This window comes from Camponotus vicinus, unplaced genomic scaffold (assembly GCF_025532165.1).
Source record: "Camponotus vicinus isolate PSW18456_S1 unplaced genomic scaffold, iyCamVici1.0 SCAF_5, whole genome shotgun sequence".
In the NCBI taxonomy this organism is placed as follows: domain Eukaryota; kingdom Metazoa; phylum Arthropoda; class Insecta; order Hymenoptera; family Formicidae; genus Camponotus; species Camponotus vicinus.
The window spans coordinates 18042542-18060853 of NW_028141977.1; the positions used below are offsets into that span (position 1 = coordinate 18042542).

Consider the following 18312-nt stretch of genomic DNA (forward strand, 5'->3'; position numbering starts at 1 on the left):
GTTCTTGACCTCTCCAACTGTCACGCGATTCTCGAACGTCAACGGCTCTCGGAAAATATAATAAAGTATGATCGCGAATCCAGCGAACATGATAATATTCGCGATTGTCGAGAATGGTGCCAGGAATTTAAGATTCCTGATGTAATTAACCAAGATCAAGGGGAACAGTACAATCGCCATGTATACCTCCAACTCCCATGAAATAAATGCGCTTAATGCCTAAAAAAAAGAAGAGAACATGTAATTATTCTGATGCAAATCTTTGAAAAAAATTTAATACAACCGTTTCACTCAGGCATCTCGTTAAATCATTGAAGATTTCATCTTAATGAAATACAATAATGAAGGAGTTTTGTCTATAAGTCATATCTTTATAAATAAGATTGACTTCAAGGTACGTTAATTATAAGATGTAAAAAAATAGTATTTGTATATAGACGTAATTTTGTACCTTTTTTAATACTTTTGATAAAGATTATTTAGGATGAAAAATGACGCAAGCTTCTGATGCACTATGTTCGAATGTAGGCGCTAACAAGTTTAAAGTTTGTTTCTCAGTTTTATAGCCTAATGAGAAATCAATTAAATGCATGATGCTGTTACGCGTTAAATAGTACCTTGACACACGCGAATCGTATCTATAAATAGAAAAATAGAACAAAAAGACGGAATTCCCAATATACTCTAATAAATCCTCATGAAAAGAATAACAACGCTACTGAATTCCGTTAATACGACTAATCACATTGACAATCATGTGTCGAGAGAAGCGTAATCAGCACTTCTGTCTTGTATTTACGTTTGACATTGAATTCGCAATTAGATCGAGGGTACTAGGGATTTCTCGAAACGCACATACATACCATCCATTTTCTTGTCAATGCAATCTTGATCTCATCACCTTCGCTATGCGTGTCCTCGACAGAGAACTTTTCGCCGTCTTTATGCGAAAAGTTCATCTCCGTTTATGACACTTACGTGTTTCGATTTCACGTAGCATCTGAAACGACGCACGGATGACATTATTTTTTTTGCCCATCTTCTCATTCATTCGGAATTTCGTTGAAAATTAATTTTGTGTTTTTTTTTGTTGGCTTAAGTGACGTATGCAAAGTTAATAAAAATCACCAAAGTTAATCATCAAAGTTAAAAAAATCATTGAAAAATATTAACGCAAGATCAACTCCATGTCATTCTGTTAAAATTAACAATTGTTAAGAATACGAATTTATTTCTCCGAAAAAGAAAGACTCGAGAATGTATATTTTAAATAAATATTACAGATATATAAATAAAAAAACCCGATAGAGAGAGAGCTACATGAATTACAATATATTACATCATTCACATAAAACGTCGCCAACTCAGTTCTTCCAAATCGTTTTTTTATCGATATAAATAAAATGTAATTATTATATGATACATTCGTAAAAAGAAAGACGAAAAATTGTTTCGAATAAAATTAATTCTCAACAAACATTGCTAATTTTTAATTAATTCCAAATAAACGTGAACATGAGTAAAAAGATTTCACAGTGCGTGCGTCATTGTATCTCAGATTGCTAATTTATGCAACGATAATGTCCTCACAAAACACTCTTTGTATACTTTCAAAAAAATGGAAAGAAAATATTGATATTAAAACACTGCATAGACGAAAATAAATATTACCAGGCACGATTAATCTCATATGTTAATGAACTTTATATATCATACTGTCACAATTTCCTTTGAAGATATTCATCTAAAATGTTCTTGTCTAAAACGACTTGAAAAATGTAAGATTGCAATTCCTAAGAATATGTTATGAGATTAATATATCTAAATTTATGTAATATTTTAAGAGAACTTGTAACTAACAAAGTGCATCGATGCCACGCAGTTTTGCAAATATCTAAATAATTTAAAACTCAATTTACATCTTCGTTATCTCACACACTTAACATACTCATTATTATGTTTCGATCTCAAGGACAGGCGGAAATGGGCGCGTTACCATCGTTTAACGCCTGTCGTTTATCGTTGTCGATATCTAGTCTTATGTAAGACAGACACAATGACGCGCCACCGACAACATGCTATCAATTAGATGCACCCTTGAAAAATCTGCATTTAGGAAAATTGCATTTATAATACAAAATAAGAAATATTTGTGCGCAGATCAAATGTCATCGGCTATATATTTATGCTTATTAATTATCGGTCGATTGAGAGGCATATGTAGATTCTTCATGTTCAGAGAACTTTTCTCTTTTTCTCTGCTTACGAAAAAGTGTATTAGTATTCGATAAAAAAGATAAAAAATACAAAATATAATTTTCTTCAACATCACTTAAGTCTGAATCACCTTGAAAACTTTCGTTTAAAAAAATATCGCCTTCAATTCTTGTCTCATCCCTGATAATCGCGACGATATGAAGATATCATGGCGAGATTTTTTGTTGCTCAAATATTGCTCTTATAATGATTAATTACTTTTCTTGCTAATCAATCATACGTAATCAGTTAATTTCGCAGGCTGTGCGCCATATGTAGCACCTTGTAATTCGCAATTGAAATTAATCTACACTGTTGCATTTACAGAGATATTGCTGTAAAAATGAAAATGTTTTTGTGTCCCCTCGTAATTTTAAAACTATATAAATCAGTTAAGTAAATGGTAAAATAATTTATAAAAAGAAATTTTTGTAAACACGGATGATATAACGAAAGTAGAAAAAGAATATTTTTACGATTTATAAATACATTACGTTTTATTTATCACATAAATGACGTAGTTCTATTAAGATACTACAAGCGTTATGGTCCGTTAACGGTTACGATCATTGCTTCTATATTTGTTGCATATGTATATATGCTATATTCTATAAGGCTAGTATTATGTATAATTAGTATAATAATACCTCGGATAAAAAAATGTCAGCAAAAAATAGAGAAATAAAGAGCTGAAAAACGATTATTTCTTCGGCTATTATTAAACAGAAATTGTAGCTTATATACTGCACTAGCGCAGATTTAAAGCCTCTAAAGAGCTCAAAAGAAATATACTCAAAAAAATTATAGAACTTTTTTCTAAAGATATTAAAACCTTACAAATTTTCTCTCTCTCTTTTTCTCTGTGTGTGTCATGTATACGTATTCCATGTTTAGATTAAAATCTTTTAGCAGTTGGAACGTTAAATAACTGCTTAAAGACTCTAGTTTACTAGTAAATCCGCCACTGGGATATTGCGTAAAGTGCGTTAAATTACCATGTGTATTAGAGTAAATAACTTGCCAGAGAAACTTCCGGATAGAAATAATTCATCAGTATATTTACGATATAACTGCATCTGCATATGAGCATGTAAGCAACAGCTAAACTAATTACCTTCTCTAGGAATAACGACTTTTACCTTAATCAGGTTTCATAGATAGTTTCAGATTTGTATAGATACTCGAAAAGAGCCCTTAAAAATCCCAAATGTCATCTTTTCAGAATATTTCAAATCGCAACAAGAGATTCAACTTATGCAACGATGATATCATCTTCTATTTTACACTATTTACAATTTTAATAACTATTTACAATTTTTTATATAACGTTCATTATATTCGCATTATATCACAAAAACTATACACACACACACACACTAATATAATATTACACGTAATTAATCTTTTTTTTTTCTTTTCTTTTATATATTTTCCAAATTTTCTTCATTTTTTTTGTATAAATTTTTATTACGCTCGAAAGTGTCTGATAGATATATATTTGTTTAATGATTTAAAAGAAATGTTTAACGATATCTTAATATTTATTTTAAGGTGTCGTTTCGGTGATTAAACTTTATATGTTTCGGTTCCATTCACTTCGCATCCGACCCTGAAGTCAAGACGCTCGTTCCTACGTCAGGTTTATGTGAACGCACTCGTTACTTCTACTGCGTACACTATTTATTTACTGTAATAACACATATGTCGTAATGATAGATAACTATCTATTACATTGCGTACTACGCAACGCCTTCCAACGTTGACGGTTAAGGTGCCGTCCACATAAAGCTTTTAGAGCTATTATCTTATTGTAAGATTGTGTTAAACATATATGTTGTATGCATTTAAATTTCGCAGCAAATGTGCAAGCGTCTTTTCTTTTAACGTAGATTATATTTCGTATAAAATAAAATGTCTCTAATAATTTTATTAACTATTCCTCCAAATCTAAATTCATCGATCTTTCGTTGAATTCATTGAAAAGAATTGCTACGCATTTTTACCCCACGATTGACATTGTCCGACTCGTTAAATAAAAGTACCGACATTTTATCTCTTAAAATGACTCATGCGTTCCGCATGATTAGCTCGCTGAAACTTGCGTGCAATTTCGAAAAGGTAAGGTTAAAGAGGTATTTTACGCTTTATATATTATACGATTCTTATGTGAACGGCACTTAAGTTAACGTTCGTCCGACTTTTACAAGCGGTTCCCATTTGATTCTTTACTCTTGATAAGATTCTATTCGCTTCACGCATAGAATCTCGTTGCAACAGAATCTTGTGCGACCGTATAATATAGAAGCGAGATAATGTAAAATTTCGTAATAAATCATTCTGTACACGTGTACAACTTTGTGTACGACGATCTGGCCCGGGATACATAAATATAGAACAAATAAAATTGACATAAATATGTCAATTTGTAATTTCTATAATCCGTACGAAAGACGCGACGCGACGCGACTCTTATCATTTAATGCCATAACTTCAAAACGTGCAATAAACAGCATTCAAATAAAAAAATATATTTCTTTCCTTACAATAGGAATATACAAACAATATTCTTTCTAAGAGTCGCACAAGATTCAAGACAAGACAATATTCGTAAAAATATTATATTGGTATTGAAAACTTAAATCTCTTGCCTGGATTTTGAATGAATCTTTGTAGCAAAAATCTCGTCGTATTGTCCAGTCTCGATTTTATTAACACATTTTATCTAATATTGAAGAATTGTTTAAAATAAAATATTTAACATAATCTTTATAATATAATTTAAAATGAGATTATTACTATTTATGTATTATTCGTTTACTTTTTAAGAAACACACAAATATATATGTATATATTGTCTTCATAAAAAGATAATTACATACAGTAATGCCAGAATTCAAACACGGCTTATATGCACACAATTAGAAAACTGCGTACTGTAACAAGTTTTGTGTAGCTAAATAATTGTGTAAAATTTTATGTTGTTTGTTTTGTATTAATTGTTTTTAAATTTGTTAATATAAATTTTTATTTATTAAATAAAACTTTTTAAGTGCGAATGTAATTTTTTATCTAATTTACAAGTATACATTACTTAATACTCTTTAGATTTTTTTTAAATCGATGAACAAAAGTAATAATGAATGACAAAAGTAATAATTCTGATAATCTTAGTCTTGATAATCTAATCGAATCTTATAATCTATCTTGATGATCTAATTGAAAATCTTTTCTTAATCTTGTCTCAAATCAAGACAAGGCAAGATAATATATAATAAGATTAGTTTTGATACCTCGTGTAACCCTAATTGCTTCTCTTTTTCAACTTTATGTGTCGGATTTATTCGAATCGCCTATTGCATACGCAACAAACATCTCGATGCACTAAGCATTATATATTTGTTATCATAAAATGATTTATGTTAACGAAAAAATTTGTAAAAATATAATTAATCATGCAATATTTTTATTCTATTCGATATAAATCTTATATGAAAGTAAAAAAAAATTCAAGTGCATCAATAATAGATTTATATTGACTAAATTTATTTCTTCTTTTTTTCCTTTTCTTTAGCATTATCTAATTGATAGAGATAAAATTTATAAGAATTGTCTTTATGAAATTCGCACAAGAACTGTATTGACAAGGAGTGTATTCTTGGTTTCGATCCTGTTGACCTAACATCGTCGAAAATGTCGACGACCGGCCATCTACATTAAGTGCAATCACCTTGAATCAACTACACGCACGTTAATTACAGCGACTGTCTACTCGCGTATTCTTGCGGCGCATTTTTCCCTGACCTAAATTATTCCATTTTCTACCTGCCTACGCTGGTAAAAACACGCGATATTGGACTTAGTTAGCGCACTTAGGGAAAACCACAAACGATTTATCGGCTAATGTGTAAATGAATACGAATTAATATGTGCGAGATTGAATTATGATGAAATCACATGCTATAAAATCTATATAACTCAATATTATTACAAAATTATAATTATTTCTTAGATAAAGCTGATAATATTATTAATAAATTATAAATTTTTTTATTAAAATTCTTTTAAAATTTTATTAAAAATTTTTATATTGAAAGAAGATGTGCCAATTGATTTGAATCAGAATCTTTGAATTAAATCTTTTTCCCAGTATGTCTCGCATCGATAGCGAGTGTCGCGAATATAACGTAAATAACAAGTAGAGAGACGTATTTCATTTAATGGTTAAACGTGACTATCTGATTGGGATTCGCATTGCATAGATATGACATATTAGGTGAGTAATGCCCAAACAATTTCAATGATAAAAGTCTAACATCGAATGCCGTGACGTCAATATGGAAAGCGTAACGTGTTACGTATTGTAAGTATAGTGGGGACACTCACCGTCTGTAGATTACTGGATATGAAAACGATGTAGACGCAACAAGTGCCCATCTGATATATCATCAGGAAGGTGTTTATTATATGTCTGTGAACACGGAAAAAAATCTTTCATGAAACAGAGGAGCTGCTATTATGACTCTTAATTACATCCTCATTATTTTAATAAAAGTATTACAAGACAATAATTAATTACAAGTACTAATGTAATATAAGAACTTAAATACCATTGTTCACAATTACCTTTATTAGTAACGGTACACGCGAAATATACAAAAAATACATAAATATGATTCTTTTTTTCTCTTCATATTTTTTTTTTCCGTGAAATATGAAGGATGTTTAAAATTAGATAAAATATAATTACTGAAGAAGCGTGAAACACAGACGCACACTTACACAGAAGCTTTAGAAAACCGTCTGAGAGGCACCGGTCCTTCGAGCAGAGCAGATTCCGCAGTTGCCGGATACGTCAAGGATGGTATTCTTCTCCTCTTGCATAATTCGTACTCTGAGAGAACGAGTATTCGCATACAGTATGTACAAAGTAGTCCTATGATGATCGTGGCTACCAAACCGATAGCGTATCCGGCATGGTGGAAAGCTTTTGGCATCGCGAGAATTCCGGTGCCTAAGCTGCCTTTTAGCAGGTGAAGCAATGTTTCCGCATTCCTGAAAATTCACGTTGCTAAGAAACCAGACTTATTTATCTACACATTCGTAATTATATCGAAATTATAAAATCTAGATTAAATTATGATATACTTTTATCACAGAAGTAATCTCCACGTGTATTTTCGTGATTTTACACGCGCACTGCTCATTGATGTTACAGATAAAGTAATATTTGTAAAGTAAATATTGAATGCGCGTTGAATGGGGAAATAATTAATTCAAAGTTAATGAGAATTATTACCCTGTAATAACTGTAATAATTTATTTAATTATGACAGAAAGAATTATACGTCAAGAATTTCGCGATTTCACCAGGAAGGTGAGTCACCGAGTCTTTCGATTTGATTATTGTACGTAGGAAATTACGCTAATAAGATGCTTAGCGTGAAACGTGCAGGGAATAATCAAATGTCATTTCGTATGCAAAGAAAGTACTGCTCATTACATAAACATGCTTGGTCTGGAATGACACATTGTACTGTTTTTCACTTTAATTAAATCAATAGATCGAATGCTTCTTGATAAGTACTGATCGGATAATTTCAATAACATGTCGAAACAACGATTCCGAAACTATTTATATATGTAATATAAATTTTTTTCAAATCGTCTATCATTTTTAAATACGAATGATTCTATTTTTCCATTAATTATAATTATAACTACTTATACATACGTGTAGCACAAAAATTTACCATTATCTGAGATATTATTATTTATATAAAATAAAAATTAACAATATATTCGAGAGAACTCACGTAGTCGGATGCTCTACTTCCCTATAATCGTATGGGTCATAATCGTCCTGCTCATCTATATTCCTCTTTTCTTCAAGTTCCAGAGTGTAAACACTATCATTTTTCTCACTCGATCTATAACTGTAAAAATACTAGCTTCATACAAAATCTAAAGTTTAAATAGACATGTGTTTATGAATCATACTTGTTGAGACATAATAATAATAATAAAAAAAATAGAATATCACACGCAATATAATAAAAATGTAACAATATTTTTTTATACTGATTTTAAATTATAATGTTAACATTTTTTATTAAAATTAGAAGCAAAAGATTATAGTACATGTGAACAATAAATAGAACCGTGCTCTTCATATTCATGGAATTTACGATACTCACCCATTTTGGTGCCCCTTAGATGACGAAGATTTTCTCAAATCTTGCAAAGCAACCTATACAAAAGATAAACAAATAATGAACTCATATAGTAGTATTAAATATACATAGATATAAATAATTTATCGCACGGAATATTATTTACATCAGTACACAATATTTTAACATATAGACGTAGATTTCTCTCTTTCTTTCTTTTTCAAATTACAATATTTATTTAAAAAAATTTTATATATATTCATAATTATTGATAGTTAACAAATATATGTATTGTTTGGAATAATCATGAACCATTTCATATTTTATTCTATATTTATTAAAAAATTATAAGTTTATGAAAACATTTATATATACATTATATATAATTTAAAAATAAACAGAGAGAGAGAGATAGAGACATGTACATATTTTTACGTAATTTTGTTACCCAATATATAATATGCAGAATATAATTTATAATATATGTGATGATGCTAGAATTTATGAACTTTGGAGTTTATCCATTTATACATACGAGAATAATTCAAAAAGAAGGTCACGATTTTTTAGTATTTTTTTTTGTGTTTTTTACTGTTTCTATATCATGCTAATCTATACGATATGCATCGAGCTCGAAATAATTCGCGAGTTTTTCAACGACGAGCTTTTAAATTGTGTACACAAAGTCGAGAAGTTTACAAATTCTCTCTAATTATAAATATAAATATAAAATTTTGAAAATAATCAGTAAACTAATGATGTACATTATACGTATTAATTGCTTGGAAATAAACATAGGAAATATACATTTGTTATCTCCTTGTCTTCCTTAACTCGTAATATTTCGGTCAGCTAGACATTAATTTTAATAGAAAGTTTTATTAGGATTTTTCCGTTCGTATAATTCAATCGATTGCGCGCATACTCAATTGTCTAATATTAATACATGATTGTTACACGCTATTCTATTTCTGTCGCAATAAATTTTCCTCTTCAACGATATCTTCGTGGAATACATTAATACGTTCTGTATACACGACTAAACTAACTAGAGAGATAATTTTCGTCTGTATAAATATTATATTTGTAAATTTGATCGTCAATGAATTTACTTGGTCAATTCTTGGTCTAACTAGATAAGTTCATGACTATCTTTTTGCGATCTTGAAGCAATTCTTGGTCTAACTAGATAAGTTCATGACTATCTTTTTGCGATCTTGAAGCATAAATTGCGTAAATTACCGGCGACATTTGCATAATTCCTCTCAAGTGATTGATACGACTTCTTTACATACAGTTAAGACTTTAAATGCAACAAGTACGGGAAATTTTCTCGGAAATGTGCAAAATCCACAAATTGCATAATGCGCGGATGCGATCATTTAATACGTCCTTCAGAGCAAAAAGACTACGCCCACAAAAGTAATGAAATGCGTCGTTAACGACACAACATTTATGCGATAGCGAAAATATGATGGAAGATTCCCTCGATTAGTTTCGAGTGGTGTTTTAATCAAACGGAAAAATGTAGATTATCTAACGTAAACACATAGAGAAAAGTTAACAAAAAAGGTTCCATTATATCCAAATACATCAATCAATAATGACTCATAACTAATGTCTTTCTTTTCCATGTGTGTGTAACAATCACTTTTTTTTATTTTTATTTTTTAATATTACGTTTATAAGAATGTATCTCGCGATTTTTTTGTTAATATTTATACAAGTACAACAATGTGTATACATTGATATAAGTTATATATTTCAAGTATATCCTTAAATTTGTATATTTCCCGTCTGTTTCTTTTTTTTCATAATATAAATATTTTCTCATAAAGAACAAATATATTTAAATTCGACTCAATTTATTTATGTACTGAAGAATTAATAATATTTAATTGTTATGCTAATAATATATCAAGTTGTGGAAAAGAAAAAATAGTATTATCTTGTAACATATTTATGTTACCAATGTGATTGCCAAGAAAGACCTAAACTCTTAGCAAACACGCAACCGTTCGAAGTGCTTGTTTTCTTATCTCGTCGTCTCGTATAAGAATATCGAAACGTCTATTACACGTGCCAATTAATAACGGTAGGTAAATCATTTAAATAAGATTATAAACACTTCTTATTTATCGCGTTTTCCTTTGGTCTTGTATAGGTTTATTATACAATTGTCACATTACACATGTATACGTTTATTATACATATGTCACATTACACATGTTCGCGCGAATGCGTCTCACACACGATTAATGATGAATTATGAGTTTTTTTTGTGTGAACATAAATTTACGAAACGGAATACATCATAAATATTGTTAAACAGACAGATGAGCCATTTTCTATCTTCTCAGGAAACGGAATTTCTTTTGTCAATATTTTTGTTAAAGCTGCTTATTTGGGGTATCACATGAGATTTACGGATTTTCGTATCTTTTGTATTATACTACTTATTGTTAGAAATCTGGGGTTCTTAGAAATCTTAATTCCAGGTTGTTTCTCTCTCACATAAAGAGACGCGATATATATTATGCGTGTTTATTTTTCAGAACATATGTTTTGCACCATAACAACGTAATTATGATACTAAAATGGAATTTTTCGGCATTTCGATGAATAAACTCGTGTTTATGTAACTGAATAAAATTTACACCTCAAAGTTAATTATTATAAAACTTCTCAAATACATGTATAAAAAATTGCAAATTATTGTTAAATCATTTTTACCGAACATAAAATATTATTAATTCGATATTTTTCGAACTAATATATATATTGTTTAACAAACTTTAATATTTACTTGTAATATATGTATATCTAAACAAATTTTCGATATTCAACGAATCAACAATGCACGAAATGCGAATAAATATAGCTTAAACACTCACAAGTTGATTCTAATAATTTTACTATGCACATATAAATATATACAATTTCATTAATGTTTTGTTTTGATACTTAATCAACCGAATGCAACGAATCGATGATAATTAACATATTAAAGATCGCTGATAATATTATCATGTACATAGATAATATACTTCAACTTTAATGTGTTAACTTTCAATATCTACAATTAATTATTAGTTTTCTGATATCAGACAGCTGAGATTAGGAATGAAAGAAAATGATTGGAATATTACAGAATTTATATAGAAATAATTGGAATATTACAGAATTTATATAGAAATGATTGGAATATTATAGGATTTATATAGAAAAATTCTATGATAAACAGATGCTCTACTCTGCTAATTGTTCCAATTGCGACAGATGAAATTGTAACACACATTGGATATTTTTTTCTGTATAACGAAATCATTATAACCGCATACATTTCAACACATGTCTGTGAGTACCGCGTAATCGCGACAATCGTAAAATTGATCTGTGTATTGTATCGAATTCAATTCGAATATTATATGCCGATAAATCGACGACTTTCTAAATGCTGACAATGAATACTGAGAATAATAAATATCAGCGATTGCTATTAATTGATAATGAGGCTTTTATATTGATAATATGAATAAATTTTGAAAAAGAGCTATAACATGTCATAATTAATATGAAGCAAATTCGTCTATTCGTATTTAGTACAATTTTTTATTCGCAATTCTACATTATTCGAAATATAGAATATTAGAATATTAAAAAGATCCATTATAAGGCATACATATTCTTCGTTACAAAACTTTTTTATAAACAAAATTTTTATCCATTGTAAATCTTTAAAAACGAGATTCCAACACACACACACACACACACACACACACACACACACACACACACACACACACACACACACACACACACATTCTAATTTTATTGTATATCTAAATAAAAATATTTTAATCATAATTTTTTGGAAATTTTTGAATAGATTTCTTATGATTTTTTCTTTTAATCTTGCTATGTTTTCTGCAAATATATTCAAATTAAATTATATTAATTCAAATTTGCTAATTCAAAATTGCAAATGTTCGTACTAAAAGAATTAAATATGCATTAATTGTATTTGAGAAAATATAATTATTGTAATATAATATTTAAAAAAATATATAATTAATATAATATAATATTATATTTTAAATATTGACAATCTTTATTATCATATAAAAAGAGAATTGCTTTGATAATATTTTTTTTATCTAATAAAATCTCACATATTACAGGAAATTTTTATCAACGTGTTTATCAATTTGGAAAGAATAATACTTTATAAACTTAAATGCTTCTCTAATCTTTTAATATCTATTTTTTTAGTCAATAAAATTTAACCTTCTATTTATCAGATTCTTGACGTAATCTTAAGTCATTGTTCGATCATAAGTACAAAGGTTTTTTTCAAACACCCCAGTACATATTCTTTTATTATAAAAATATTTCAGACACGTTGTAACTAATTTTTCATTCATACTTCTGAAATTTTCGAAATATTTCAAGTTTTGTTATATATTCTATATTTATATATTTTCTTACATTACTGCATAAGAAATAAATTTTCTATATATATGTATATATTATATATACATGAAATTACTATACATTGTCTAATTGTATTATAAATTATATATTACAAAAGTAATACATTTATGTACTATTATGATTACAGTTTTTATTAAATCTTATAATTGCAATTAAAAAAAAGATTGAAAAATAAATAGCCAAATTCATCAGATAAATAAATCACTTTCAATTTTGAATCTTTGAATCTGTGAATTATCGAAAATTCATAATTAATTCAATTTATTTAAATTCATAATTAATCTGATTTAATTAATTTAATTCATAGATAATTGTTCAAATTTATTCGTTTCACGAAATTCTAAGTTTCGACGTGACTTTTCACGCGTTCGCGTGAATTCAACAGAATACCTCTCGTTTTTCTCCTAATCGCACTTCCGATAAATGATATTGTGTAACGTTATGTTCGATACATTAAAAGTAAAAAACAATTCGTATTCCGATATGACTATTATCATGTACGCTCTAATTGAATTCGCTGAAATCGCTTGAAAACACATTCTTTTTCGACATAATGTTGTCATCTTCTCTGAAATAAAAAATCGTTTCGATACCGTTACTCGAAGGTCTCGAAAAATATTAGCAATTTTAAATGTATCGCGAACTTTATATTTTTCGCAGATTTTCATCCCACGCGCATTATCGAATGAAAAGACAATAAGAAAAGGAAGGACAGGCGGAAGTGACCATGATAGGTTCGCAATCATTTTGCATGGGTATCGAATCGCATTAAGAGAGAATATCAAAGAATATACCGCCGCTTCTAAGAGGTAGTTCCGCGACAAAGCGTGTTCCGACTTCATGTATCGCGCATTCTTTTTTCCGCCCGCGAGTCGTTCTTGACATTATGCGTCGACCGTACCACGTACATTTCCGCTTTTCCGCAGGCGTAATGAATCACACATGTGCGGCGACTTGTGTACTAGAAAGTAGAGGAGCCGTGAAGACAAGTGTTACACAAACGCATATACGCGTATTTTAGCGACATGCATTGATTTTTAATTTTTATGATCCATTTATTTATTTATTTATTTATTATCTATTTATTTATATTATCTATTTATTCTAATTTTTATTATTTATTTATTTATTTATTACATGCATGTAATAAATAAATAAATAGATACTAAATAAATAAATAAAATATAAATATATATCTATATATAAAATTTCGATTAAACTTATGTTAAATCAAAGATGAAAATGTTTTCTTTTTTTTCGGTTGCGCAAAGTTCAAATTTCCTAAACATAACATTCAAATAATTTTTTGTTGACGATTTAATTTGATAATATACTAAACTTTCTTTAATGATATAAATTTGTTAGGAAATATTGCTACAACAAAAAAATTCCATCACTTAAATATATATATATATGTACATTTTCTTTCTCTTTAGAATATTTTATACATGTATACCTGTGCATATATATTTCGTATAGTATGGAATAGTAATCGATTGCTGGATAAAGAGACTCGTTACGTGCGCACACCGTGATTGACTATGTATCTATTACACAAGCTGTATCTCAATCGAGATAAAACCGGTATTCTTCATGCCGGAGTTTCAGGTTGCCTTAGGCCGACTTAATCAGTGTGTGCGGTTACGATCTTTTTTATTTTCCGCGATGTCATGTATATGTTGTGTGTGTGCGTTGCGCGCGTATGAATGTGTGTGTGTGGGTGTTCCATATTCATTATAATTCCATATGGATTACAATCACGTTACACAGTAGAATTCAAAAATCGTGTATACGTAAAAGCGTATTTGCAAAGAGAAAGATTCATCTCGCGAAACATATATACTTGTTTGTTGACAGATATGTACATTAAGCCGTCCTTATCAAGGCGCGGAACATTTTCAAGTAGCGTTGTAATCCGAAATAATCCGTGCGAAATTGTTATCAGGAATAACTTGCAAAAATTGGTATACCGAATCGCTATGAATCTCATACTTATATTTTATTGAACGTAATCATTAACGTCGGATAATTTTATTACTAGAGGAAAAGAAATAATTCGTGGTACATGTATATTATCTCTCGTCGAGTAAATAAATAAAGTATAAATAAAAGTAAATAAATAAACAAAGAAATTTTAAAACATCGTAATGCTCAGGACATATGTTACAGAGAAATTCAACAGCAGTATATGAGAAAATACATTAGAATGTATTTGGATGTCCTACAAGCTTTATCGCGCCAATAACAAAAAGGATTAAATTAGATGCCACTTTTCAACCAAAGATAGGCAAATGAAAAGATAACAGAGGAAGCTATTGCGACATTCAATATTCAATCAAGATACGATGGGTGCAGCGTTTCCGTTCTAGAATAAAAGAGATCATCAACAAAATTATGATGTAACTATGGATCCGATTTATACAACTACAGCATCACAGATAGTATGCATATATTATTACTTATTTGCATTTTATTTCGATGCGATTAATATTAAGTACTCAGTTAAATCTAAACTTCTGTAAAATTTTAGGTGAATTTTTTCTGGAATAAAATTAATTTAATTTGTCGAAATTGTTTAACATGCGTTGGATCTATTAAACATTTTTCGTAATTAAACTTTCCTCGAGATATAAAGACCGACTCGACATGCGCGCCCAAGGTCGTTGAAAAGTCTATAATTGTATACAAGGGGAAAGGCAGAAAGCGCACCTTGTATAACAATTCGAATTGCTTTCGAATAATCGCGCACGCTTAAAGGACAAGCATTGTACATAGCCTGGTTGCCTTCGACGACGAAAAAGCGAAGGATTAAGAAAGAGAGGAAAAGAAAAGGCGGGCGCGATTGGAAAGAGTCAGTCGCGTGGGAAGGACATTTCGCGTAAAAGCTAGTTATTGGACTCAGTAGACCAGTTCGACTATTTACTACTAACATATTTCCTTATTGTGCAACAGTTTTAACCACCGATTATTATAAGAGTATAAACGAGCAAGAAACGCCGGTGTCAACGTGACGCTGTCAACGCGACGCGCATTAAGAGGAAAGATCGAGCGAATGAACGATTGTCCTTCGACGCGCGAGAGTTCGTTCGCGCAAATATATATATATTGATGCAAACTTTCCACTCTCATGACCGAAGCTCATGATCGAAGTATCACGCAATCATCCAAGCTGTCGAAAATATCAAATGCGCAATAGCTAGCTAGGTTTATTATTGTCCTGTCCGCTGTATAATCGTTCATTGCTGTTAAAAAAAAGATATTCGTTCTACGGACGAATGAATTTAAAGGTGATTATATTTTACCGCAATTGTGTCATAGGTATGCAAAGCATTTCGAGTATCTCTATCGTGTATTTCTTAAGTGTCTTATTTTAATAATTTCAAATTTAAATCTTAAACTGATTGCGAAAAAAATTAAAGACAAAATCTTTTTGCGACTGTGAAAGATTCAGATTTCCGAAATTTAATATTTTATTTTCTTAATATTGCGTAGGTTAGTAACAGTTTGAATTTATAATAACATGAAACTTGTCAAGTAACATCGTTAAAGCAAAAATGCAAAAAATTTTATTTGCATTCCGTTAAAAATTCTACCGAAGCAAGTATATTTTTTTCATACATTGTTACATATTTGCTATATTATCTTATTTTATGCATATCTATGTAACTTTACATGTATCGATTGGAAAAATAATGTAACTTTAAATATGTAACTTTACATGTATCGATTGGAAAAATATTATCACGTGTCAATATTTCACATCGTATCAAATTACAAATACAATGTTAAGTTTTTAACTAAAAGAAAAGACATTATACATAAAAATAATCTGAAAAGTATAGTTTTTGGCTCATATAAGTTTGCTTTTACGTACGTCTAACGTCATGCGCATTATTGACATTAAACTTGCTTAAAGAATCGTTAGTCTTGTTTTTTGTCCTATAATTATCTTAACTAATTAATTAAAATTATCTGGAAACAATTTTTGTTTAAAAATTCTAAGCTATTTTTGTACGTTACACACTTCTTCTCTCATAAGAAAATATAAGAACACAATGATGTTTGAAGACTCGACATAAACAAAGCAGTAAACGCACCTTACATAAATCTTATCTTATATACATCTAATGTCATACTAATGTATGTTTGTATAGTTTTACTGTCTTGTTGTCAAATGTTTCTTTTATATTTTATAAAAATTGGCATATTAAAATTAGATATAATTTTTGTTCAAAAATTCTAAACACTATCTTTGTACGTTACATACGTCTTTCTCGCAAGAAAATGTATAGGAATGCGATGATCTTAATACATAAACAAAACAGTAAACGCGCTTTATTTTGGAAAACTTATTTTTCATCATTAAAATGAAGAAATGTTCTTTTTCTGCATCTTCCCTGATATCAACAAAAAACTTTTTTTTAGAAAAATTAGATATTCTTCAAAATCGCATTTTTTCAACATTTATGTCAAGTCCTTTTCAAAGGTCCATATGTCACTTCCTACTGTTTTTTCAAAAGAGAAAAGAAATATGTTTACGATTTTATACTGTGTGTTAAAAGATCTCTTTCTCCCTCTTTCTCTCTCATATATGTTGCGTGAAATGATTTCGAGGATAACGATTGACATGATAACACAAATAAAGACGAATGCGTCGCAAATCATTAAAGTCCGAAAAATCATAATTGAAAATCAGTTTAAATCATATATATATATATATGTTTATATATATTTTCTTCCGATTTCTTTCTCTGTACGTATTAAATATATACTTGTACGTTTTACGTTTAAAAAACCGTCTCTCTAACGTGACTTGACACGTATATTTAATTTATTTATAAATTTTACTCACCGTGCTCGATGTAAATCCTAGATTGTCATGCGACATCCTGGAGGAGATGGAACACAATGTACAAGTATTTAAACTCTCGCCGAAGGGTGAACTCGCATATGACAAATAATGAAGATGTCGAATTGAATAGGGGTGAGGGGGTTGACGGGGAACTGAGAAAAAGAGAAAGAGATAGAAAGGGAAATATGTGGATGCACAGAAAATCGAACGATCGCGAGGAGATTTAATCTCTAAAGGTCCGTTGCATTATTCGTAGTTCGTGACAGGTACGGCCGCCGCAAGTCGACTGATCTGACTTAGCGCGAAGTATTATTTATATAGCAACGCGCGGCGAAAGAGCACATGTGTGCGACTCGTGTTCGCGGTATCGTTTCTTTCCGTGTACCATCTCGAAAAGAACCGCGATCATTCAGCCGACCGATTGATTGATGGATACCACGAGCTCAGGATAAGCACGTGGACACCTTACGGCGTAGTAAACCTTGGGTCATGATTAACATTTTTCAAATCCGCATGGCGATGGAAAGCGAGCGTTCACCG

At 29.8% G+C, this 18312-nt stretch overlaps 1 protein-coding gene across 1 annotated transcript; it reads right to left on the reverse strand.

The window, feature by feature from the left end:
• Positions 1–79: 79 nt before the first annotated feature.
• Positions 80–18086, reverse strand: LOC145972297 (proton-coupled amino acid transporter-like protein acs). The gene is made up of 7 exons (XM_083100798.1): positions 17773–18086; positions 8451–8503; positions 8070–8189; positions 7036–7308; positions 6640–6724; positions 864–1000; positions 80–219 (listed from the first exon to the last, which is right to left on the reverse strand). Exons 1-6 carry the CDS (start codon positions 17806–17808, stop codon positions 956–958), a joined length of 612 nt encoding a protein of 203 aa, XP_082956924.1. The 5' UTR covers positions 17809–18086; the 3' UTR covers positions 80–219; positions 864–955.
• Positions 18087–18312: the final 226 nt, after the last annotated feature.

What these genes read in the sequence shown, in the direction of transcription:
- LOC145972297 (XM_083100798.1), bottom strand. Translation starts at nt 17,808, where the DNA reads ATGTCGCATGACAATCTAGGATTTACATCGAGCACG. An exon ending in TCTAAGGGGCACCAAAATGG is followed by an intron (nt 8,190 to 8,450) that starts GTGAGTATCGTA and finishes GTATTTTTACAG; the next exon opens with TTATAGATCGAGTGAGAAAA. An exon ending in TATCCAGTAATCTACAGACG is followed by an intron (nt 1,001 to 6,639) that starts GTGAGTGTCCCC and finishes GCGTCGTTTCAG; the next exon opens with ATGCTACGTGAAATCGAAAC.